Source organism: Eleutherodactylus coqui, chromosome 1, assembly GCF_035609145.1.
Source record: "Eleutherodactylus coqui strain aEleCoq1 chromosome 1, aEleCoq1.hap1, whole genome shotgun sequence".
Classification (NCBI taxonomy): Eukaryota; Metazoa; Chordata; class Amphibia; order Anura; family Eleutherodactylidae; genus Eleutherodactylus; species Eleutherodactylus coqui.
This window is the reverse complement of record NC_089837.1, coordinates 387,725,818-387,750,753: the sequence shown is the minus strand read 5'-3', so window position 1 is coordinate 387,750,753 and position 24,936 is coordinate 387,725,818. Positions and strand designations below refer to the sequence as shown.

The following is a 24,936-nucleotide window of genomic DNA, read 5'->3' as shown; positions in this document are numbered from 1 at the left end:
TGACAGAGCTTAGCACTTGATTGCCTGTAATCTGCTGCAACGTTAACTGTAGTTATTTAAAACCTATCTTACAATAATTTCATGTAATATGTATAGTATTTTATTTAACTAATCCTCATCGGGGAGGTGCCATTTATTACTTGAGGAGGATTTCTTCATAAATGCCACACTGACAGCTCTTAGTGATGTCATACAGGCACACAGACTTTACTGACCTCACTGATGTAATTAAGAGTCGTCTGGTGATCCTGCGCTGGAAGTTAAGTAGGAGAGTTTAAGAAGTGATTCTCAGAACTTTTCTCTCTCTTACAGAGCTGCCGGGTTAAGCTTATTAAAGCTTCAGTACATTGTAACTTGGAGCATTACACGTTCTAGGAAGTTGTGCATTACGTAATGTGTTATAAATTGAGCTGAAGTTCTAATTCCATAAAACCTTCATAATAGACGATGAAGCGTACTAATTAGAGTTGAGTGAACCTGCTCGTCCGAGCTTGATGCTCGTTCGAGTATTAGCGAGAGAGAGACCGGCGGGTCCAATACAAAAATGCTCGAGTCTCCCATTGACTTCAATGGGGTTCGTTACTCGAATAGAGCTCTCGAATAACGAGCACCCAGGCATTTTGGTACTCGCTCATCTCTAGTACTAATACATGGGCGTTATTTATACATGCACACAAATATTCACAAAAGGTCACTGAAAGGAACAGGGCACTCCAGAAGGATGGGTCATTGAGCAAGGGGAGTACAATATGGCACTACTGGTAATGCATGAAACATCCTTTTTGTACTTGCATGATACAGTTGTTACTCCACTGTAATATAGAGCAATTTACCTCTGTGTGCGGTGTCACTGAAGAAATACTGTAGCTTACTTAAAGGGGTTGTATGATCCACAAGGTGACCGAAGTTGACAACGACTGAACGGATAAATCATCATCACCAGGATCACAAGTTATCCCTGATCCACGAGATATGGGATACATTGCTGCTTGGTCGGGGTCTCGCCACTGAAACCCCCACTGATCCCAAGAACAGGGGTCCTCTTTTTCCCATCCAACTCACTGGAGGCAGCCCCCAAATTGAGGAGAAGACTGAATGGATGGCTAATCGCACGAATGCCCTGCCGCTCCATTCACTTTCAGTGAGATTGCGTAGATGGCCAACCGGCAAGTGCTCTGGCATTTCCATCAACCCTATTGAAATGAATACGGTGCAGCCGTGCATTGTGGGCCAGCACTCAATTCATTCTAGTGCTACCCTCGGTGGGGACCACTTTTTCTTGAGATTATTGGGGGTTTATTTGGTGAGACTCCCGCTGATCTGTGGATAGTGGATAACTTGTAATCCTTGTAAGCCCCACTTAATAAGGAACCTACATTACTCGTGTATAAATGATTAGCAACTTCACTTAAAGGGGTTTTCCGGGATGAAGATATTGATGACCTATCATCAAGATAGATCATCAATATCCGATTGAGTCTGCTCAGGGCTCCAGCTGATCAACTCTTCAAAGGGGCCACGGCACTCGGGTGAGTGAATGGGATTGAGTTGGTATATGCCTCTACGAAGTGTATGGCAACCTACATGGTAAGCAGAGAAGTGGATCGGCAGGGGTCTCGAGTGGTGGACTCCCACCTATTTTGAGGATAGGTTATCAGTATCTTGGTCACTGAAAACCCCTTTAGGTCATGTTTGAAGGCTGAGGATTTTGGTGCGGATACACCGCAAATTTTACCCTTTCAATTGAACGGGTGACGTCCGCTGTGAATTTGCATTAAATCTGCACCAATTCTACCCTTAAGCAGGAAATTCCAAGTTCAAGCATTCTCTTGGCTAGATAGTGTAATGAACGTCTGAGAAAAGGTTCTGATACACCTTCAATAGCTGTTGATTGAATGCTTGTTCAGCTGATGGCTCCATACACGTGAATGCTGGGTTTGGTCAAGCTTTCATGCGTTTTCAGTGGACACATGGAGAAAAGCCGCTGTCTGTCTGGGGCTATCTGCATGGGGAGCAAAAGGATCGTATATTCAAATTCAGTGTGCCTGATCCTCCTTACCTCAACACCGTCTGTCAGGTGAAAGTCGGGAGGACCATACACATGCGACAGTTGGTCATTCCTTACGAAATTGGTTTGGGTAACCGATCAGACTTTGATCATCAGAAAATAAAGGCGTAGAAGATGCCTACCTTCATTTTCAACATGCATATATACCATCAGCACTTGTCTAGTAGGCTGTAGGGAAGTTGGCCTGCTCTTGGGTATCCCATTCATATAGAGTAGGCTGGTAAAGTGAGAAGCGTAAGATATGGCATAATGGCAAATGATAAAGCTGGTTCACTCACACTGTTTTCTTTTCTTTCATTAAGTCTATTGTCCAAGTGGAAACTTTAGGAGAATTTGGTGTGTTTTTCACACTTTTTCTTGTTGGATTGGAATTTTCCCCAGAGAAACTGAGAAAGGTAGGTGTCCTCTAATTATTGGATAGTTGTAAAAAGAGTGTTACTTGCTGCAGGACTTAAGCCCCGTTTACATGGGACGAATGTTGGGCAAACAATGCCCGACACTTGTCCCTGCATGTACTCGCTCCTGTGCCTGTTACACATGAGCGAGTATTGCTGGCTCTCTATCAGAGCGGCCAGCAGGGGGCTGGGGCAGATTTCTCTATTCACTTACCACAGCGGCGGTTTAGTACTAAACGTCTGCTATTTACACTTGAAAGATCATCGTTCAGCTCATCGTCCATCGTTTAGGCTGCATAAAATCCTGAACGATGATCGTTCAGTATAAATAGCAGCTGTTCAGTATTGAACGACCTCTGTGTAAAGTGAATGGAGAGGGGTGGGGGAGAGCGAGGAGTGAAATCTCCTCCAGCCACCCTGTTGCTAGCCAACGATACTCGCTCCTGACGGGCATTGTTTTCCCCCACAGTCGTCCCATGTAAATGGGGCTTTAGTATGAGTTTCATACACCGTTGGCCTTGGATTTGCTTGGCTTCATGCACTATCCTAAAATGAGGAGCTCTTGTTTTTTTGGGATCTGTGACTTGTGTACCTTCAGTTTTAGGCTGGTTTGCATATGCAGTTTATTGAGCCATATGCAGGAGTGAGTATAAAGTCTTTTAAAGCACTCTTGGCTCAATGTTATTTCAGTATAACAGTGTTTCAGTTGAGGGCTAAAAATCTTGAACTGCTGTAAACAAGATTTATCAATGAATTGCACCTTTCAGACATAAATACATGTTTTAGGCCACATGTAACAGCAGCCTGCCCATAATCAGCATGTCTGCAGTGTTTTTTGTTTTTTTACGTAAGGATGTCCAAAATGTAATTTTCCATGAATTATGATGCTGAAGTTTTTCCCCAAAGTTACCTGCTTGCCCCCTTGTATGGGTAGATCTTCTTCTATCCTCTTTCAGACCTCAAATAAAGTTCTTTGTGCAGGAAAACTCTGGTTTAGCATGTTGAGGTAGTATTTTTGCTCGACTCATTAGTAGTTGTAACTAAGATTCAGAGGTGAAGAAGGAGTGATATGAAATGGCAACAAGCAGGTAAGTGCCAAAGATGAATTTGCAGTTTTTGCGGCACTCCTTAGCAGCCGGACTGCTCTACTAGTACATAGTGACTGCTGCAGTCTCCAGAGTTCATGGCCCTGCCCTGCTAACTAGTATTTGTTGTTGATGGTAAAGAAAACACACTTGTTGTCCACCCTGTGTCTGTTGGCAGACATCGAGCGTGATTTTGCATATATTTTTTTTATAATTCCACTATAACTAAAATCTATTGAAAATGTGCATTACTGAAATAGGTAAAAATTTAAAAGTTTTTTTTATACAGCCGGTTGTGCCCAAAAACAAACTAGCTTGTGTTGATGAGCGGTGCTCCAGCAGCACACCTTCCTTCTCCCCTCTGGCACTCAGTGTACAGTCTGCAGTCAGTCCGTGTACAGGACACAAATAGAAGAGCCAGGAGATGTCCTCTGCAATTGTTGAATTAGAAATCCTCTCCCATAGCAAGAATGTGATACTCCCAACTTTATTAGGAATGTTCACAAAGATGCATCCTGAGGTCACAGACAGGCTGCTGCAGCCAATCGCAGACCTCCGTGGTTGTAATTGGGTGCAGCAGCCTGTGTTGTCCTGGCTGACTACAGCCAGCAGGGAGAATGGAGGTGCTACATTGGGGCTGCGAGCACCCGGGGCAGATGAAAACAGACTCCTTCATTATTTTTTTGCCGTGGCCATCTATAATTAAAAAAATAAATAAAATTGTAACTTGGAAAAACTCCTTTAATGGCTACGTTTACCTCCACAGACAACTTTATTACTCTATTGCTTCTAAATAAATTAAGCATTTTTGCAAGTAGTTTTCATTAAAAATATCCTAACATTTTTTTGTCTACAGCTCCTATGCTCACCCCATGTGTCTCTATTGTAACAGACTGAATAAACCTAGTGTAGCTTAATCCTGCAATCCTACTTTTCTGTCTATTCCCAGTAGTTCAACAATTAGCATGGAACCGATAGAAGGGAATCTGAGCGTAGAATCAGACCTCATAGGGTTTGTCGTCTGCTATTATGGAGTCATGCAGGTTTACATAGGAGCTGTCAACCGAAAACGGCACAAATCAAAACCTGGTTGCAAATAAACTTTAAAGTGAACCTGTCTTCACTTCTAATTCTGTTAAAACGCTTTCAAAACAGCAGCAGAGCTGTTTCCTAAACTTCATTGTCTCATCTGTTATTAGCGGACACAGCAAAGACCTCGGGCGTAGCTCTTGTCACTTGGAGGCCGCTAAGTAAATGTGCTTCCAGCTATATCCCTCCTTCAGCCAAATCAGTTTTAGCTTTATGTCTACAGGGGGCAGAACATTCTGGATCCTGGAGTGCCCTTCACTTTTGCAGTTCACAGGTTGACAAAACTGTTGTTTAACTTCCCTCCTGCTTCTTGTGACACGTGTGCAGAATTTCAGCTGTTGCCCACAGGACGATTGTAATCTCACTTGAGAACACGAACGAGCGCGTGCGCAGATCATTTAGCCCTTTTGTAGACTGATCTGTGCCTGCGCTGCCAGCCTCCCCTCTTCATGGAGGATGGCATTCTTCCGTGAATGATGTCCCTATACAGAGGCAGAGGGGGCAGGCTTATGCAGAAACCGTCTGGCAGCACAGATGGTCCGGCCCGCCCACTGGCCCGAACGGCCACTATTTGCATATGGTATGAGAAATTTGAAGTAGTAATTTCTAAAGATATGCTTTATTTAAGAGACCTAACAAAATAAGCTTGGGAAACCTCCGCTGTTGTGTGGGGGGTTTAACTGGATTACAAGTGATGATCGGTTCCCTTTTAAGTACTGTTTTCAGGACTTTTGCTTTTGGCTGCATGACCGTTTACTTTGCTCATCAAAAAGGTTAATTAAGTGTTGTTTTTTTTTTTACCCTATAGGTATGGAAAATTGCTGTGCAAGGACCATGTTTCATGACGGTATTAATGATTGCATTTGGTTTACTGTGGGGGCACTTCCTGCAAATCAGACCTACTCAGAGTGTCTTCATTTCCACGTGTTTGTCTTTGTCTAGCACTCCCTTGGTATCCAGGTTCCTTGCAGGCAGCTCTCGAGGAGATAAAGATGGTAACTAAATGATCTTCACATTTGTTGTATAAACTACACACAAATCTGAAAATCTTTACTATGTATTTATTTTTGGAGGAACCTGCTGGTTCTCTTACGCTGCTTGTTCACGGGCGTTGTGTTTTTAATACAAGCGGATTTCTGCCACAGAAAAACACTTCAAGTCACCTTGATTTTCCGCAATGAATATATCATTATGATAGGTTCATCAGGGAAAATCGTGGCAGATTTCCACTTGTGTACATCGAGCTGCACTTTCCATAGTTATCCTATGGACAGGAGGCCTTAAATGTCAGGGCTTGGCTTACTGTGTACCCATTATTGTTCAGTCTTTTATTACAATTTTCAAAAATAAACAATAAGCAAACAACTCGGGTCTCGCAGGACCTCGTATAGAAGTAGTGCACATAAATCAACAGAATGGAGCAGGACCACGTGGCCCAATGTTTATCAGCCTGCCTCCACCCGCCATGTGTCCTCCACTCCTTCACCCAAATATTCACTTTGCTCCAAAATGAATAAATAAATAAACAAAACAAAAAAAATTAAAATCATAAATTCTAGTTATAACCAGGGAGGAGGAAAAAGGGGGAAGGGGATATAAGCATAGAAAAAGAAGAAAAGTAACTTGGAAAAAAAAAGTAACTTCACCAGTAGATATATTTGGCTAAGGAGGTATAACAGGATTAAGGGGAGGGGGGAGTTGGACGATGAATAGAATAGATCCGAGCATACAGCAAAGTCTTTCCCTTAAAGGGGTTGTCCCGCGAAACAAAGTGGGGTAAGCACTTCTGTATGGCCATATTAATGCACTTTGTAATGTACATTGTGCATTAATTATGAGCCATACAGAAGTTATTCACTTACCTGTTCCGTTGCTGGCGTCCCCGTCTCCATGGTGCTGTCTAATCTTCAGCATCTAATCGCCCGATTAGACGCGCTTGCGCAGTCCGGTCTTCTCCGTGTTGAATGGGGCCGCTCGTGCTGGAGAGCGGCTCCTCGTAGCTCTGCCCCATCACGTGTGCCGATTCCAGCCAATCAGGAGGCTGGAATCGGCAATGGACCGCACAGAAGACCTGCGGTCCACCGAGGGTGAAGATCCCGGCGGCCATCTTCACAAGGTAAGTAAGAAGTCACCGGAGCGCGGGGATTCGGGTAAGTACTACCCGTTTTTTTTTTTTATCCCTGCATCGAGTTTGTCTCGCACCGAACGGGGGGGCTATTGAAAAAAAAAACAACCCGTTTCGGCGCGGGACAACCCCTTTAACATAGACCTCCAGTTTTATGAAAACAAGGGCTCAAATTCCGCAGAGGACACAAACTACACTCATCTGATGCCCTGTTGCGTTCCATGCAGGGTTCTTCTATGTGGCACAGCTGTGCCATTTCCTGCTGCTACTCAATCAGTCTATTAGATGTATCATGACAGCTGTGTGATATTGCCTAAAATTTGGTAGACCCACTCCCCCTTTTATTTTGGGAGATAATAGGTGTTGAATTCCTAGCCGGGGCCGTCGTCTGCCTCAGACAAATTTGATCGTAGCTGACCATAGTCTATATAAAAAAATTATACTGTAGGATAATGGGGACCGCTTGAAATAGATAGAAGAACCTAGGGAGTATGTCCATTTTGAGGGCATTCATTTGCCCAAACCAGGGCAGGTCCTGATTTGGCAAGAGGGGAAGTCCTTCAGTGTACATTTCAGGAGGGTTAGCTAATTTTAGTGAGAATAATTTAGAGTGGTCGGTTGGGATATGCACCCCTAACTATTTTATAGCCTCCTTTTTCCATTTAACCTCTTAGTGGCGGAGCTTTTTTGCTTTTCTCCATTTTTGTTTTTTCCTCCCCCCTTTTAAAAAATCGTAACTCCTTTATTTATACATCGACGTCGCTGTATGAGGGCTTGTTTTTTGCGGGACAGGTTGTATTTTTGAATGGTACTATTTAATGTACTGAAAAACGTAAAAAAAATTCTGAGTGGAGAGAAATTGAAAAAAAATGACATTCCGCCATCTTTTGGTGCGTCCTGTTTCTACGGCGCACAAACTGCAACAAAAATGACATGATTGTAATCATAATGACCCATAGAATAAAGCTATGATACCAAACTTGTATAGTTTTTTTTTTTTTTTTTTTGCTGTACTACTTGTATTTTTTATTTTTTTAAAGATATTTAATTAGTTAAAATTATTTTCTGTCTATTTTCTGCGCTTAATAACTTTTTAATTTTTTGGCGACCTAGTTGTGTGAGGGCTCATTTTGTGCGGTATGTCCTGACGTTTCCGTTGGTACCATTATTGTATACAAATGACTTTTTGATCGCTTTTTATTACATTTTTTCTTGGAGACAGGTTGACCAAAAAAAAGCACATTTCTGGCGTTCTTTATTTGTTTTTCGGACGATGTTCACTGTGTGGGATAAATAATGCATTACTTTGCTAGATCGGACTTTTACGGACTTTTAGCGATTTCAAATACATATTTTTGCTTTATTATTTTGATTCTATTATTGCAAATATAGCGAAGTATTTTTTTAACTTTTTTTTATTTTTCTTTTATTACCTTTTTTTTTTTTTTTTATACTTTCTTTCAGTATGCCATAGCATTATGTCATACTGCTTTTTGACAGGCAGTCTATCAAGCCACCCACACGGGGATGGCTTGATAGGCAGTGTCCTAAGGCAGCCCTGGGGTCTTTTAAAAGGCCCCCGGCTGCCATGACACCTGCGCGCCCTCCCCCCCCCCCCCCCGATCTCACCACAGGGGGGCCGTCCGCTGTCAATTCTGATGCATTTAAAGGGTTAATGGCTGCGATTGGCCACGCGGCCAATTGCAACTATTGCCCGCGGGTGTCAGCTGTAATAAACAGTTGACGCCCGCACTGTACGGATGGAGATAGCGGTGCAGGACTTAAAAACACTATTGGACAGTCACTAAGGGGTTAAACGGGAATTAACCTGTGATATATTTTTTTCCTAACAAGTGTAGTGAAACATTGAGGGCTTTTGATTCAGAGTAATTGATTTTGAAATTTGACAAGTGGCCAAACTTCTCAAATTCTTGTAATAGCGCTGGCAGGGTGGTGGGCGGTTGTGTTATACATAACAAAAGATCATCCGCGTAGAACGCCGGCTTGTATTGTACTTCCCCCTATCTGTATTTCCCTAATGGTGGTGTTGTCTCTGATCGCCATGGCCAAGTGTTCGATTGCCAGCACATATAACAGTGGGGATAGGGGACAGCCCTGTCTAGTGCCATTTCTAATGTCGATTGGGGAGGACAGTCTGCCATTCACCCTGACCCTGGCTGTGGGACAAGTATGTAGGGCAAGGACCCTGGCCAGAAATCTGGGGCCGATACTGATCTGCCCCAAGGTCTCCGTTAGGAACCCAATGAATCAGGATCCATATCAGCAAATTGGCCTCTCAGGCCATACAGTTGGGAGTAGTAGTTCTGGAAAGTCTGCAGGATTTCAGGGGGTTATGTGTATCGACGCCAGCTGCGTTTTTGATGCGGGGAATGTAGGTACTTGCCGTGCTGGGGTGCAATAAACAGGCTAAGTTTCTGCCGGGTTTGTTGGAATACTCATAATAGAAACGCCTGCCCTGATCATCCCTGAAGCCCGAATATTTCTGATCTAACCTGGTTTAAGCTCTACTCTAGCCCTTCCCACCTCAGCTAGTGTAGATGAGGACAGAGATGGTTTGTGTGAGGTCTCTAACACATGTATCTGTTGAATTAGCGCCACTATCTTGGCTGTCCCTTTCTTCTTGAGTCGTGTGCCAGGTGAATAAACAGACCGATCAACACACATTTCAGTGCCTCCCATTGGTTGGGCATCAGTGTACTTCGGTGGCATGTATCGCTATAAACATGTCGCTGTGCTCCTTGTTTTCAGCGATGCGCACGCTGTCCCTTAATAAATTATCATTCAGACGCCATGTCCACTGACGGTCAACCTGGTTCGATATTGGAAGGCTCAGAAAGACGGCAGCGTGGTCCGACCACAGAATGTCTCCAATGGAGGGTGCCTGGACAGCACATGATGGCTTAGCAGAAAATAGTCAATTCGGCTATATGAGTTGTGCGGGTGGGAGAAAAAGGTGTAATCACAATCCTGTGGATGTAGAACTCGCCAAATGTGTACCAACTGAAGTGCATGCAGTGCCCTCTTGAGTGCTCTCATCTGACCAGTGGGAACGCCTACCAGCAGATGTGTCAATGTCAGGGTTTAGGGCCAAGTTAAAGTCTTTCCCGGCGACGAGCACCCCTTCAGTGAATTCTGCAAAACATTAAAAAAAATAATGCAAGCCATAACCTGGCGTTGGTTTGGTGCGTACCAAGGACCCGATACAAATTGACAGACTAATGAAAAAACCTGTGTGCCCAATATGACCTGTCATTGGCTAGATTACATGCAGTCTCACCCCATCAAGTGGACACTGGTGGTTGTCCGGCATCAAACAGACCAAATAACATTGTGTTGTGCCTATGTGAATAGACCTGCTTGAAAGAAATAAAAACTATCACCACAGCCTAATGTATTCAGATGAGATGACTTGTGCCTATAGAACAGTAGAGACATGAACCTGTGCCGCGTCCCCTCTCATGACTGACCGGCCTATCACATCCGTGCTGAAAACTAAAGTTACAATGGCTGCTCTCAAATTTGTTTATTCAAAATGAGTAAAGCAAATGAAGAATCTTTTTACATGTATTTGTATTTAACCCAATAAAGAGAAGCAATTTTTTTGTGTGCCCTAAGCATGTTATTACACGAGTTGCCGCTTTTAGTGCTCATAATTTACTGATGATTGCCGGGCTGCAATTGCAAGTCCAGGTGCATTCTAGTAAGTATGAGTAGCGTTAGTGGCGCTCCAGTAATATCACCTTTTAGATTATTAAAGCAATGCTTCTCATCATCCGTATTAACCCGTTTCCCCGAAAATAAGACCCTGTCTTATAATATTTTTTTCTCGCAAAAGAGGCACACTGGTTTTTTTTTTATTTTTTTAGGGGATGGTGTATTATAATTGCCTAGCAGGCTCAGTCTATGTCCCTCCCACAGCTCTCTGGAGCGCTGGCATGATTCTTGCAGTTCTCGGCCGCCCATAGAAGATCGCTTCCTGGTTACGGGATTTCTGAATCCTGTAACCAGGAAGTGATCTTCTGTGGGCGGCAGAGGACTGTAAGAAGCATGCCGGAGCGCCGGAGAACCTGCTAGGTTATGTATTGTGTTTTTTTTTTTTTTTTTATGTAATGCAGCAAGGGCTTATTTTCAGGGTACAGCTTATATTTCAATCCTCCCCGAAAATCCTGAAAAATCAGTGTAGGTCTTATTTTCAGGGAAACTGGTTAAAAGAAAGGTGATATTAAAATGCTTATTAAATGCACAGGAAGAATATTATTCATCAGGAATACACAGAAGTATTACCTCTATGCCCATGAAACCATAAAATAAAACTATAGATGCCTCTTTGTGTTTCATACTGTACTTTCTGTGCATTAATGTGAGTCTTCCTTGTTTGTGCAGGTGACATTGACTATAGCGGTGTGTTGCTAGGCATGCTTGTGATGCAGGATGTCCAGCTTAGTCTTTTCATAGCTACTATGCCGACTCTCATTCAAGCAGGAGAGAACACTTACTCCAGGTAAATCTGTTGTTTTAGCAACTGTGCAGTGTAATGTTAGTAGTGTAGTCAGGCCTCCCTCACGCAGGCGTTTGCAGAAGTGCAGCGTTATTCAAGTGCTGGAATGCGTTATGCCAACGATACTGGAAAAAAAAAAAGCATACTCCCCTGACAGGTGCCGTCGGGGACTCTCCGGATATCTGTGCAGGCTGCCGGGCACTTGTCAAGCAGGCAGCAAGAGATTGCTCTGATTGGCTGAGTAATGCTGAGTGACAGCCCAATGACATCCAGCGCTGAATGCTTAAATCCCAGCCATTCATTGGAGCATCCAGTGCTGGCTGTTGTTGGAGCATCCAGCGCTGGCTGTAATTGGCTGAGTGAACTGTCACTCAGCGGCGCTCAGCCAATCGGAGCAATTGCTTGCTGGAAGCAAGGATTCTAATTTTCGTCACTAGCAAAACATCCTCTGCCGGCTTGACAAGTGCCCGGTAGCCTGCACGAAGGTCCGGAGAGTCCCCAACAGCACCTGTCAGGGGAGTATGGATTTTTTTCCCCCTCAGGTAGTGTAGTTAGGGCGTTTAGCGTCAAGTTGTGGTGCGTTTTCGGCAGCGCTGAAACCGCTGCCCATTCATTTCAATGGGCGACACAGGGCCAAAACCGGCCAAAGATAGAACATGCATCGCTGTCAAAGTGCCGCCTTGGAAACACTGTGTTTTGACACTTGAGTAAGCAGCACCATTGAAATGAATGGGAGCGTTATACAGCGTTTATCGCTTTGCTGAAAAGGCAGTGCTAAACGCTGTAAAAAAAAACAGTCTGTGTGAGGGAAGCCTTGGTGTAGTGTCTGATCCTGTCAGCATATCCGTCAGTGTAACACAAAAAACCACCAAAAAAGATCCTGCTGTGCTCTCTCTGTCCCATAGTTGCCCATCCCGTGGTTAGTCCGTGTAAGAACACAACAAAATGCCTGCTGTGTTCCTTTCCTGAGGTCACCCACCCAATAAAAAAATTTTTTGCCTTTTTTTTTTTGCGCCAAGAAGGCCTCATGTCCACGGTAAAAAGATTATTTAAAATCCGCAGCGTTTTTCCCGCACACGTGATCCGCGCCCCATAGGGAAGCATTGGACACCTGCAGGTAGTTAAATACCTGCGGATGTCATTTTACCCTTGAGGCGTGGATTGCGTGTGCGGGAAAAAAACCGCGGCATGCTCCATTTTAGTGCGGGTCTCCCACGGGGACGGCTCCCGCAGGCTTCTATTGAAGCCTATGGAAGCCGTCTGGATCTGCGGAACACCCGTACCTGAATTAAAACGTACTTGTCCGGACGCTGCGGATCTTCCCTCGGTCGCAGACGGATCTTCTTTCATCGGCCCGGCAGGTGTGCCCGACGCATGTGCGCGGCACGCTGCGGGGGTGCCAAGCGCGGCACGCTGCGGGGGTGCCGAGCACATCCGCCCCGCCGAAGAAAGAAGATGCGGCCGCGATGGAGGGAAGATACGCAGCGTCCGGACAGGTAAGTTTAATCTTTTTTTTAGCTTCATGTCCCCGGGAAAGGAGGGACCCGCTGCGGGAGTCTGCATGGAGAATCCACGGCGGGCCTGATTTTCCCGGTGGACATGAGGCCTAATACATTTATATATGTATAGTATGGCCCGGAGGAGGCTTCTGCAATTATTGCTTCTAAGTTAGATTCTGGTGTTATCCTCTTGATCATCAAGGGAGTCTGAACTCCCTGCACACCCAAGAAGGTAACCAAGGACTGCCACTCCAGAGGTCCCGATTCAGCTGATGTTCAGTAGATTACCCCAGATCCCTGACTTTACTGGGAACTCGTGGATAGAATTTGCTACAGCAGGGCTCAGAGGGGTGGACTTTTTTTCCAGATGATTTTATTGCCTACGTCGTTATCCAAAGTAATTCACTTGTATATGATCAGAATTTCATGATAAGAAAAAAAAAAAAGAACTTCCCCTGAGAATGTATTAGAAATCGCAAAATTTGGGGGAATTGTATGGGGCTAGTATTAGGGCCTACTGGAGCACGGACATTGTATACCACACCCCAATGTTCAACATGGCGATGTGAAGGACGCGTTTTGAAGGGACCATAAGTTTCCAGTGTTATAATGACAATACGCAGTGCCCACCCAGCGATGACCCCATTATGATGGCTTATATAAAATCAGGCTGATAATTGAGCATTTTATTGCCAAGTTTGCCCGGGCATACACCCCTGAGAAAAACATTTCTGTAGATGAGTCTCTGGTACATTTCAAAGGGAAGCTCTGATTCCACCAGTACCTGCCCAGTAAGAGGGCACAATATGGCGTGAAAATGTAGAAGCTGTGGAGAGTACATCAGGGGGCACTCATAAGGTCAGGATTTATGAAGGGGAGGACACCAGAATTGAGCCCCTAGAATGCCCCCTTTACAGTATTTTTTTCTATTTTACATTGATGTCCCTGTAGGGAACTTGAACCATGAAACCTCTGCTCGCTATGATTGCAGTACTCCCTCTGTGGACTCTTTACATGCCACGACGTACAGGAACTTTTTTTTTTGTCGTCTTGTATTTTAACAAGTGTATAAATTTTTTTCTCCCTGTAGTGTTGTCTTGGAAGTTTTTCGGATATTTGCACTGATTGGACAAATTGTCTTCTCTTTGGTTGCGGTCTTTCTAATCTGTCTTATTATGAAGACCTATCTCATTGGGCCATACTGTCGGAAACTGCATAACGAAAGCAAAGGAAATAAAGAAATAATGGTCATGGGAATCTCTGCTTTCATATTTCTTATGCTGACGGTAATTTAGTATTTTCTTGACTCTATGTACATATTCCAAATGTTATCAATCCGCTAAGGAATGTACGGCAATGGGTGAAGCGAACATTGGCAGCCTTGTACTACGTTGTGAGTCTTGCGTGTGTGCCTATAATGATGTCTTTGTATGAGCGGACTTCAGAATGTATTAGGGATGGAAATTCAGTGTTGGGCTTCCCACACTGTGACATAGAGTAACATGCGTACGCTGCTTTACACTTCAGCTCTTGCTGAATAAATTACTGTGAACAGATCTGGTTTTGTGACTTAGACTCCACTTTCAGAGCCTTGCTAAAACTTTTCACTGTAGCGCTCGGACTCATAAATCTAGCCACAACTTCTTTCAGCAGACCGTAAGTTTGCTTTGAATGTGCAATGATATCCTGTGCCTCTTAATAAATGGCCCATAGTATACTCTAGATCTGCTGTGCTCTTAGTGGCACTCATGACCTGTTCAAAAGAAGGCTTTAAACAGTTAATTAATGCCGGTATTTATGACATTTTTTATTTAATGACATTTTCTTTCCTGGCAGCTAACAGAACTACTGGATGTGTCAATGGAATTGGGTTGTTTCCTAGCTGGTGCTCTCATTTCTTCCCAAGGGCACATGGTTACTGAGGAAATTATGTTGTGCATTGAGCCCATACGAGATTTCCTGGCTATTATTTTCTTTGCTTCTATAGGTAAGCATTGCTGAGAATGAAACCTGCAATTAAACTTCAAGGGGTTTTCCAGCTAAAAAAAAAAATTGATGACCTATTCCAAAATCTCTTTCTGGCGTAAAATTAATCTTCAGCATTTCGGCATTAAAAAAATGCATCAAAATCCACAGTGAGTTTTAGCAGGTACACCACTTCCCCCGCCGCACGTCACCCATCAGCCTGATAAGGTAATGGTACTTCCGAATCATCTGATTACTCGCTAGAGGCTGCTGTGTGACAGGGCATAATGTATTGCGAGGTGAGAGGAAGTGGTGTAGCTGTGTAAATCTACTGCGGAGATGCCGCTGATAATTGGTCAAAATGCGCACCAAAAGTGCAGATTTTGGGGAGTTCTTTAATGCGGCAGTTGCCTTAGAATCTGCGATTATTAGTCATTGCAATACAGAACTACTACAATGTATTAGCATAGCAACATAGGGTCAAGTCTAGAGATGAGCGAGCGTACTCGGAAAAGCACTACTCGCTCGAGTAATTTGCTTTATCCGAGTATCGCTGTGCTCGTCCCTGAAGATTCGGGTGCCGGCACGGAGCGGGGAGCTGCAGGGGAGAGCGGGGAGGAACGGAGGGGAGATCTTTCTCTCCCTCTCTCCCGCCCACTCTCCCCTGCTCCCCGCTGCGACTCACCTGTCAGCCGCAGCGGCACCCGAATCTTCAGGGACGAGCACAGCGATACTCGGATAAAGCAAATTACTCGAGCGAGTAGTGCTTTTCCGAGTACGCTCGCTCATCTCTAGTCAAGTCTCCTACAGGGAGATAAGAAATCTGGTGCAATCACCTTCATTGTTTTAAATTAAATAGCAAAGCAAACACCTCACGTTTGGTATTCTAGCATCTGTAATAACCCGTACAATAAATAGAACGCAATTGTTATCCTGCACAGCAAACGCTGTATAACAAATAAAAGAATTATATAGCGGAGCCAAAATGCTGTTTTTATTCGATTTCTCTTCTCAAAAATAAATAAAAAGGAATAAAAGTCATCAAAAAAGCCATATGCACCCCAAAATGGTACCAATATAAACTACAGCTGGTTACATAAAAAACACGCCCTTAGAAAGCTTGCTTTTATTTTGGCAAAGTGGAAAACGCTGTATAATTTTGATATTGTCATAATCGTGTCAACCTGCAGAAAAATGTTATCACGTCACTCATGCTTTGAGTACGGCGTTTGTGTAACGCAAAATTGATGCTATTTTTTTCTCTATACCCTACTAATAATTATAAGCTACGCTATACATTTTGTGTACCCAAAATATGGTACAAATAAAAACTACAGTTCGCCATGCAAAATAGTAAGATACTTTGATAGATCAGACTTCTACGGACGCAGCGACACCAAATATGTATTTTTGTTTTATTATTTGGATTCTTTTATTATAAATATGGCAAAAGTTTTAGTTTTTTTTAAAACTTGTATTCCTTTTTTTTAAATTAGTAATTAAAATTTTTTAATTTTTTTTAGTCCCTAGAGGGGACCAGAAATTGCGACGTTTTAATCGCTCCTGCAGTATGATGTAATGGCATAGCATTACATCATACTGCGATCAGGCAGGCAGTCTAACAGGTCCCAACAGGCATAGTTTGATAGGCATTCTGCCAGGACAGCCCACACGGCTGTCACCCACACGGCTTTCATGTCACCCACACGGCTCCCAGTGATCTCATTGCAGGGGGCTGTATGGGTCCCCCAAACATCATTCGGAGGATTTAAATGCTGGTCAGAATTGACAGCGGCATTTAAAGGGTTAACAGTTCTGATGAGCCACACGACTTATCGGAACTGTTGCTGGCGGGTGTTGGCTGTAAGGAACAGCTGGCGCCCTCGTTGCATGGAGGAAGATCGCGGCTTGATCTACCTTCATACATGTCCTGCAACTGAAGAACGTAAAAACATGATAGGCTGATTACTAGGGGGTTAAGCTTGAATATATGTTAGGCCTGGAAGCCATTAGTAGCCTGCAGGCTGCTGTGGCAACCTATTGTCAGGGTTCCTGTGGGGAGATAGAGCAGCTCTTTATAAGCTAATGGCTTGGATGATGCGGTCCAGTTGTGCCCATTACAGACCGGTGTGACCGTTTTCACGTAGTCGCCCACCAGGTAACGATCGTGCTAGCCTGCTGCGTGCGTTCCTCAGTGACCAATGACGTACATGTACTTCATTGGTTGTTTCAGGGAGAAGGGGGCCAATTTAGTCTTGTTATCATCAATAGTTTGGGCTAAGGATACATTTTTGAAGCATGCTTTAATTCATGATTTGCTGTTTTATCCCTTTTTTTTTGCAGTAAAATTCACAGCATTTTGGTTTCAAAATACGCACTGTTGGATTTTGGCTTTGATTCAGCTGCGTATCTGCAGCTGATTTCAGCATAAGACTCCTCACTTATCATCCACTACTCAGCACTACTGCTGCTGGTCAGGGGATTAACGCTTCTGCATCACCTGACCAGCGCTTGATAGTTGACGGTGTGTGATGTGCTTTGGGGCTGGCGGAACGCAGTACTTGCAGGTGAGAAAAGCACTTGTACGCAGACTGAAATCAGCTTCAAATACACAGCTGAGTCAAAACCCACACCAATGGTGCAGTGTGTCATGTGGAAATGCTGCAAATTTTGCCGCAAAAATTTCCCCTGCGCTAGATCCGCAGCATTTCTGTCCCACGTAAATCTACCTTGAATTTTGAAATTTGAGTTTGTTTAGTTTAATATTTTTTTTCTGCTTACAGGTCTTCATGTGTTTCCAACATTTGTAATTTATGAGCTAACCATTCTTTTATCCTTGACATTGACTCTGGTGATAATGAAGGTAAGGTTTTACCCTGTGTGAGAGAAAATTTTTAAAGAGGTTTTTTAAAGGGTACGTTCACACATAGCTTAAATGGGGCAGATATTCTGCAGCGGAAAATCCAAACCAAAATCTGTATCAAAACCTTGTCAGAATGGGCTCCATTGATTGAGTCTATCTGGATGACTAGCTCGTGGAGGCCCTTGGCAAAAATCAACAGTTTGCAAAAATCAATCGCTGCAGCGGCTTCAGAACTTGAAGATTTGCTACTTTTATTATTTTATACACTGACTAGTCACTGCTTTGGGAACACCTACTCAGTAAGTGGTTTGTCCACCTTTTTCGTCGATCACTGCTTACAGACATCTAGGATCAGATTCCTTAAGGTAACAAACCTACTTGACTCGTGTCTGTTGCAGCAGCTCCATCAGTTGGTGCACACTTTCGGATAAGTGGGAGCAGATCTCACAGCCCTTTCAATGGGGATACAGTCCAGTAAGTTTGAGGGCTGACGCAGTGTGGAAAGTTCATTATCGTGTTCCTTCAACCACTCGATGCACGGGAGCTAGCAGAGCTGGCTGGTTCACAGAGCGACCAGCAGGGGGGCGGGGCAGTGCAGGAGATTTCTCCCCTGTTGCTCCATTGCCCCTCTCAATTGAGATAACGCAGCGCCTGTTCACTACTGAACGGCCACTGTTTAAGCTGAACGATGAGCGATAATCTTCATCGCTCGTCTTTCATGCAGCATAAACAGCGGATGTTCAGTAGCGAATGGCCGCTGTGTTATGTGAATGGAGGGAGGCGGAGGAGCGAGGAGAGAGAAATCTCCTGCACTGCCCCCCCCCCCCCCCTCCTGCTGGCCGCTCTATGAACTAGCCAGCTCTGCTAGCTCCCGTGCAGGATCACGGGAGCGCGGAGACACAGGGACGAGTGTCGGGCATCGTTTGCTCAACAGTCGGCCCGTGTAAAGGGACCTTTAGGTGTCGTTAACATGGATCAATAGATCATATACAGGTGCACATCAAATGTATGGAAGGGCATGCCAGGTCAGTGTAACTTGAAAGTATCATCTGTTTGTATAATGTAATAACCATATTGTTTGTTTGTTTCTTCCAGTTTATTTTGGCAGTGCTTGTGCTGTCTCTGATTCTGCCAAAGAGCAGTCAGTACATTAAGTGGATCGTGTCTGCCGGGTTGGCTCAAGTCAGTGAGTTCTCATTTGTTTTAGGCAGCAGAGCCCGCAGGTCGGGGATTATTTCACGAGAGGTGAGGCCTGAATATTTGGAGACGATAGAAATGTCAGAGGTGGATTTCCTTGTAGCATTAAAAAAAATTCTGCCATAGGCCGCCTGCACATGGGCGGAAATCCCGCCGCGGGATTTCCGCCACTGAAAGTGTGCATAGGAGTGCATTACAATACGCACTCCTATGCAGACGGCCACGGTTTGGCCGCGCGAAATCTCGCGTGGCAAACAAACCGCGACATGTCCTATTTTTGTGCGGGGCACGCACTCACCCGGCCGCCGGCTCCGGTCTGCGCATGTGCCGGCTGCGCTGCAGCCGGCACATGAAAGAGCTGGGGCCGCCAGGTGCGGATGAGTACGCGCTCGTCCCTGCAGGCTCTCAGGTCGGGTCCCGCGGCGAGAATTCTCGCTGCCGGATCCGACCCGCTCGTGTGCAGGCGGCCATAACCAGACGTATTTCACTCAGTATAATTCTGCTATCTTGTGGTGCGGATTTGCCTTAACAAACAAGTCAGCGCTAAACAGTGACTTCTGGCTGTGTGACCAAAGATCTCTGCGTAGCCCTGAGACCTCGCACACCGCGTTCACTGGAGTCGCCAATCGCAGCCGTTGCCAGCTGTTTAACACACCTGTCACCCGCTGGGTATAGAGCAGGCTCGGCTCCTGGGCTCTCTAACATATCTCCCCAGCGCCAGAGGACGTGCATGAATGCGATCTTATGTGAAAGGGTTAATATTGAATCTAGCATTTATGTGCAAGCGAATTAACAGACTTGGCTTAATGGGAAAACCCCTTTAATGGAAAGAATAAGCAACACAGTGGGGAAGATTTACTAAGCTAAGTGTACCAAAATTGTTCCCCAAATTACACCAAAAAGATGGCCGTACGTGTCATTATTCCAATTATTTATTTATTTATTTTTAGACACTTTTTATGTCCCTGCTTGAAGCTGTCTAAGTGTCCAAAAAAAAAAAGATGTGCATAAAATAATAGTAGTTTTAGGCTCAAGCATGCACTAACTGTGTAGTGTTGCAAAGGAAAGAACCTATTAGGTTATGCTCTATCTAGCTTGCCATTTAACACTGTCACAGATACCAAGGGCCCAACCACAGGGTTGACTTATTCCGGACTCCCTCGATTCTGCACTTGTTGTGAGATGGAGCCTAAGTCGTACTCAAACACAGTCTTGCACGCCCCCCAAAAACTTGCTGTTACCACTGACCTTTTTATTGCAAGGCAGGTCAGCCACCTGGGTTCAGCACACTTAATGTATATGAACCCTTATGGTTCTCCAGCAGCCCAAATTGCAACACTTTTATCTATGAATTGTTTATAGAGCTTCAAGAACCGACTAATAAAAATACACGTTTTTATTCCCAAAGGAATTTATTCCTCGGGAAGGGTCCATAGAAGATCCGAAAGCTTGCTATAACATAATGTATTTTTGTTAGCCATTAAAAGCTATCATATCTCCAAGATTACTTGGTCTCTCTCACTGAGAACCATCACACTTTGCACCCTGATAGGTAATGGGAAATGTGAAGAATTGTGTTTTTTTTTAAATAATATGGTGCACATTTCTACAAGTTTGGGGTTATTTAAATACACCTTTTTTCTTCCTCCAGGTCTACCTCCTTATCCTGAGTGTGACAACCCTAAGCCTTCTTCTAGCACCTGCCCTGTGGAGAGTAGCTATTACCAAATGTGTTCCCAGACCAGACAAACGACTGAACACTTGATAACCTCCAGTGTTTCTTATGCCATGTATGTCACAGAAAACTGCGTAGCCCTTTGCTACAAGAACACTTTTAGAAGGTAAAGCTGGTTTGGGTCATGCTTTGGTATTACTGGAATCTTCAGCATTTTTTGGCCCATTATACTGAATATTTTCAACAGTTTCCTGGAGATAACCTTGAATATTTCTTCTCTATGTGCCTTTTAATCTAAATGCTTTTTTTTTTTACTTGAGCATCATCTTAAAGTAATTTTCTTGCACTATGTGCTGTTTGCTAGGACAGGTGGATCATGGTGCAGGTAAATAAAAAATCTAGATAATAGAATGGCTTATGGGAGAGGCTTGCAGCAAATCGCGCATCATGGTCAAAGTATTAGGACCCACATTGCTTCTCTATACTTCAGTAGGACAGAGTTCTCTGCAATAACCTAAGGCCAGCACATTTACAGGTTCTACTGTATTATGGAAATATTTTGTATGAAGGACAGTTGTGTGTTGGGTTTATCCTGCACTCGTTTTTGTATAAGCGTTTAGTTTCCTTTCATTTATAAAGGGTAAGGACGTTTTTTCTAGTCCTCCATGAAGGTGCGAGGATGGATTGATATAATTACAGATGGGTATCATATATTTCAGATATTTGAGCACACTACATAAATAATAGCAGGTATAAAATGTGTTTTCTTCCCTCCCCCCAAAATAAGCCCTAGCTACACTACATAAAAAAAAAAATTATAATATATATATATGATTTCTACAGTCAAATTGAGTTATTCCATTAAACAATGTCAAACCTTCAGTCAAAACGGGGAAATACAGACGTGACTGCAGCGTTCAAAGAGTAAGTCCCCATTCACTATCAGGCAAATTGTCTTGAGCAGAAGGTGGCTACATAGAGTATCTCTTGCTGTGGAGGAACCAACACATGTTAGTCTTTGTATAGACAGCCCCTTGATTTCATTGAGATTTCATTGAGATTCATGAAATTCTTCTTTTTCCTTGCGGTGACGCTGCAGGAAAATTGAACACTAGTAATGGGGTTCTTCCACGGGATCGCTGGGGTCCCAGCAAAGGGACACCTTGTAATCACCTTAGAGACCCTTCTTGGAGAAAATAAAGTCTCCCTTAGGGCTCCCACACACTTGCGATTGCGTTTTTTGTTAACGTGATTAGCAATGGAACTTTCTAATGTTAAAAACGCACCGCAATACACCAAAAACGCAGTTGCGTGCGTTGCGTTTTTTTTACAATAGAAAGTCCCATTGAGAATCGCGTTAACAAAAAACGCAAATGCCCTGTGTGGGAGCCCTTACAGACACTTTATCCTTAGTACCCTACTCGTTTGTGTCTTACTGTGTCTGGGAATGGGAATATGGCAGTTGTTCGGCAGGGTCAGTGCGCTGAAGGAGTGCTGGGTTGTGTGTGACTTGTATCGGGTCACATGTGGTCATCCTGATTGATTTTGTCTGGTTTTGAAACCTTTTTTTTGCAAGATGGCTATAGTAACTACATTTTCTCTATTTCCTTCAAATCACAGGCAAGTGCCAGTATAGCCAACCAACTGTCCATTATTGGACCTAATGGGGTATTCCAGTTAGTGGAGGAAATGACAAGTTTGTATCAATTCACTGGATGGGTGAAAACTAATAGATTGATGGGAGTCCAAGCTGCTTTATTTATTTCAATGGAGCTGAAGTAAATAGCCCAACATAGCCCTTGGCTATTTGTCTGCCCCTTTGAAATGAATGCAGCTGTGGCCACACGTGTGTGAGCAGCGCACATTCACTGTTGTGTTACAGAATTACAGAGAAGGGATCCTGCATTGCAAAGTAGGAGGGACATGGGTCCCCTGTTTTCAGGATCTGTAGGGGTCTCAGCGGTCAGACCCCCACTGATCTACACGTTTTCACCCGTGCAGTGGATGGTTGAAAATGTTATCTACTTATTAGTGATTTTACCCATGTGGTGGTTTTATTGCCCTAGTTTTTTTTTCTTCAGCTACCAAAATGATTTTTGCTGTTTTGTTTTTATTTTTTTTTATTGTGACACATAGGGCTATTTTAAAAAAAAATCTTTTTCACTGACTTTTTCCCGTTTTTTAGTTTTATTGGGGGTAAAAGGCTAAAACAAAAAAGATTTCTAACCTTTTTATGGTTTTATTTTTTTAATTAGTGAATTTACGTTTTCATATATAATATGTATGGTTTTGGACTACAGGTCGTATATGGCGACTGTTTTGGTTGGTGTCAGCTTTGAGTCATTTTTTTCTTTATGTATAGATTTTTATTTTATTCTGTCCTTTTTTTTTAACTTGTTAAAATAAATGGTTACAAAAATATCTATGTCCCCCATGACGTTATAAAAGACCTCTTTTTTTTTTTTTTTTTTTTTTTTTTTTTAATTAAATTTCACACTTTGCCACTGTAGCTGGAGCATCCATAGGAGCCCCAGTTACAGGAAAAACATCCCCTGCAGTGACAATAATCAGTGGCAGAGCTGATTAGGGTCTACTGGGACCCTGTAGCTCTGCTGTAACAGGGTTATCCTGGCGGTCATGTGATTGCTGGGTTGCATAGTGGAAGAAACACTTCCACTTTCACTTCTTAGTACATAGCGCTCGTTGAGCGCTATGTACCCAGGAAAGGAGAAGGCGGAAGCGGTTAAAAACCGCTTCTCCTTTCGATTCTCCGCTGTGACTAACAGCTGAGAACCCCACCAGCTCCTGCTTGATTGCAGGAGCAGAGGCTTTATTCCAGCGCCGTATTTTTGCTATTGGCAGGGATTAAAGCCCAGAACCAAACGCCGTAAATTTACAGCACTTGCTCCTTAAGGGGTTAAATGGAATAGATCTCCCTAGACTTCCTAATAAACATGCATACTGTGTCGGCGCTCATTTAGCAGATTTTCCAGACTGAAATCCAACACATTGGGAGACCTTGAACCACCTCTATCCACGCTGTATTTTTGCCAGATCTGCCAACATCAATGTTTTGTGTATAGACAGTTTTAGGCTAAACTAAGTGTTACCAAAGGGAGAGTGAGAATCCGTCACTTGGGATACCATTTCCAAAAATGACAAGTTCAGAATATTCTTTTGCTTTTGAAATGTTATTTCTGTAGTTCCTTTTAGACCATGTACTGCTCTTGTTGCACATATCGGTACCAATTGTGTTGCTGGTATTTCCTAGTACTGACTGTTTAACTCATTCCAGTTTCACAGAGACCAAATGGTGTACCAGAATGTTAATTTGTTAGAGCACACTAAAGCTCGTGTGAACGCTGCTACTCCTTAACTAATAAAAGGAATTATGGATCCTGAGAAATATTACTTTCAGTTGGAGAACTTATACTGGACCAAATTTTTGTTCCTGTCTTAAGGAAACTCTGTACATTCTCTTTACCTGATTTGTCACCAGTGTCCTTTTGCTATAAATTGTCCATGAAAATTAGCTTGAAAGGGTTATTTCCAGACCTTTGGAACCCACCAATCGCAAGAATAAAGGGGCCAAAGTCGCTTTTGCTTTTTCCCTACACAGGGGAGATCCTGAGATTTGCTGTGCAGGGAACTGCAGCTCAGCCCTACTTAAGTGAATGGTACTGTATTGTAGTTCCCTGCACAGTGGGAGACGAGAGTGTCGTGGTCCCAGATGTCAGACCCAATCAATCAGAATGCTAGGATATGCCATAGCCTTTTGGGATGTCAATAACCCTTAAAATCTGTAAATGAGAAGCAGTTCTTAACTAGGACTGGTGATCCTTCATGCTGAGCATTAGTGGGATAGTCAGACCGCCAGCCATCAGCAAGTCATGGCATTTCCTAGTGATGTGCCACCAATTACCATCATGGAAATACCGCTTTAAATGAAATGGACAGTAATGTTGCTTTATCAGGGATAATGTAAATGGTTGTATTACTTGAAGGTTAAAATAAAGAGAATGTTGAAATTTTCTTGCACTTCACATCATTTTATTAGTTGTATCAAATCTATGTAATGGCTCTTCTATATCCCTTTCTGCACTCTAAAGATGACTGCATATGTAGACTTGATAGGAGCTTTCTGCATTTTAGCTTTAAAACTAGAGATGAGCGAGCGTACTCGCTATGGCAAACTACTCGAGCGAGTAGTGCCTTATCCGAGTACCTGCCCACTCGTCTCTAAAGATTTGGCTGCCGGCACGGGTGAGAGGTGAGTTGTGGTTGTGAGCAAGGGGGAGAGAGATCTCCCCTCCGTTCCTCCCCGCCAGCACCCGAATTTTTAGAGACGAGCGGGCAAGTACTCGAATACGGCACTACTCGCTCAAGTAGTTTGCCTTAGCGAGTACGCTCGCTCATCTCTATTTAAAGCGTCTGCTTATGCCTATTGTTCAATGTC

General features: G+C 43.6%; 1 protein-coding gene across 3 annotated transcripts in view; it reads left to right on the top strand.

Annotated features, from left to right (window-relative positions):
* The window catches only part of TMCO3 (transmembrane and coiled-coil domains 3), a 36,727-nt gene extending 12,215 nt beyond the window's left edge, over window positions 1–24,512 (top strand). For all 3 annotated transcript variants that reach the window (XM_066579668.1, XM_066579669.1, XM_066579670.1), the window contains exons 6-13: window positions 2,371–2,463; window positions 5,446–5,632; window positions 11,167–11,284; window positions 13,871–14,066; window positions 14,617–14,767; window positions 17,529–17,608; window positions 18,704–18,853; window positions 20,457–24,512. In XM_066579668.1, the coding sequence (XP_066435765.1) occupies window positions 2,371–2,463; window positions 5,446–5,632; window positions 11,167–11,284; window positions 13,871–14,066; window positions 14,617–14,767; window positions 17,529–17,608; window positions 18,704–18,853; window positions 20,457–20,570 (1,089 nt within the window). In that variant the 3' untranslated portion in view covers window positions 20,571–24,512. The remainder of the gene's footprint in view (window positions 1–2,370; window positions 2,464–5,445; window positions 5,633–11,166; window positions 11,285–13,870; window positions 14,067–14,616; window positions 14,768–17,528; window positions 17,609–18,703; window positions 18,854–20,456) is intronic.
* The last annotated feature ends 424 nt before the right edge of the window (window positions 24,513–24,936 follow it).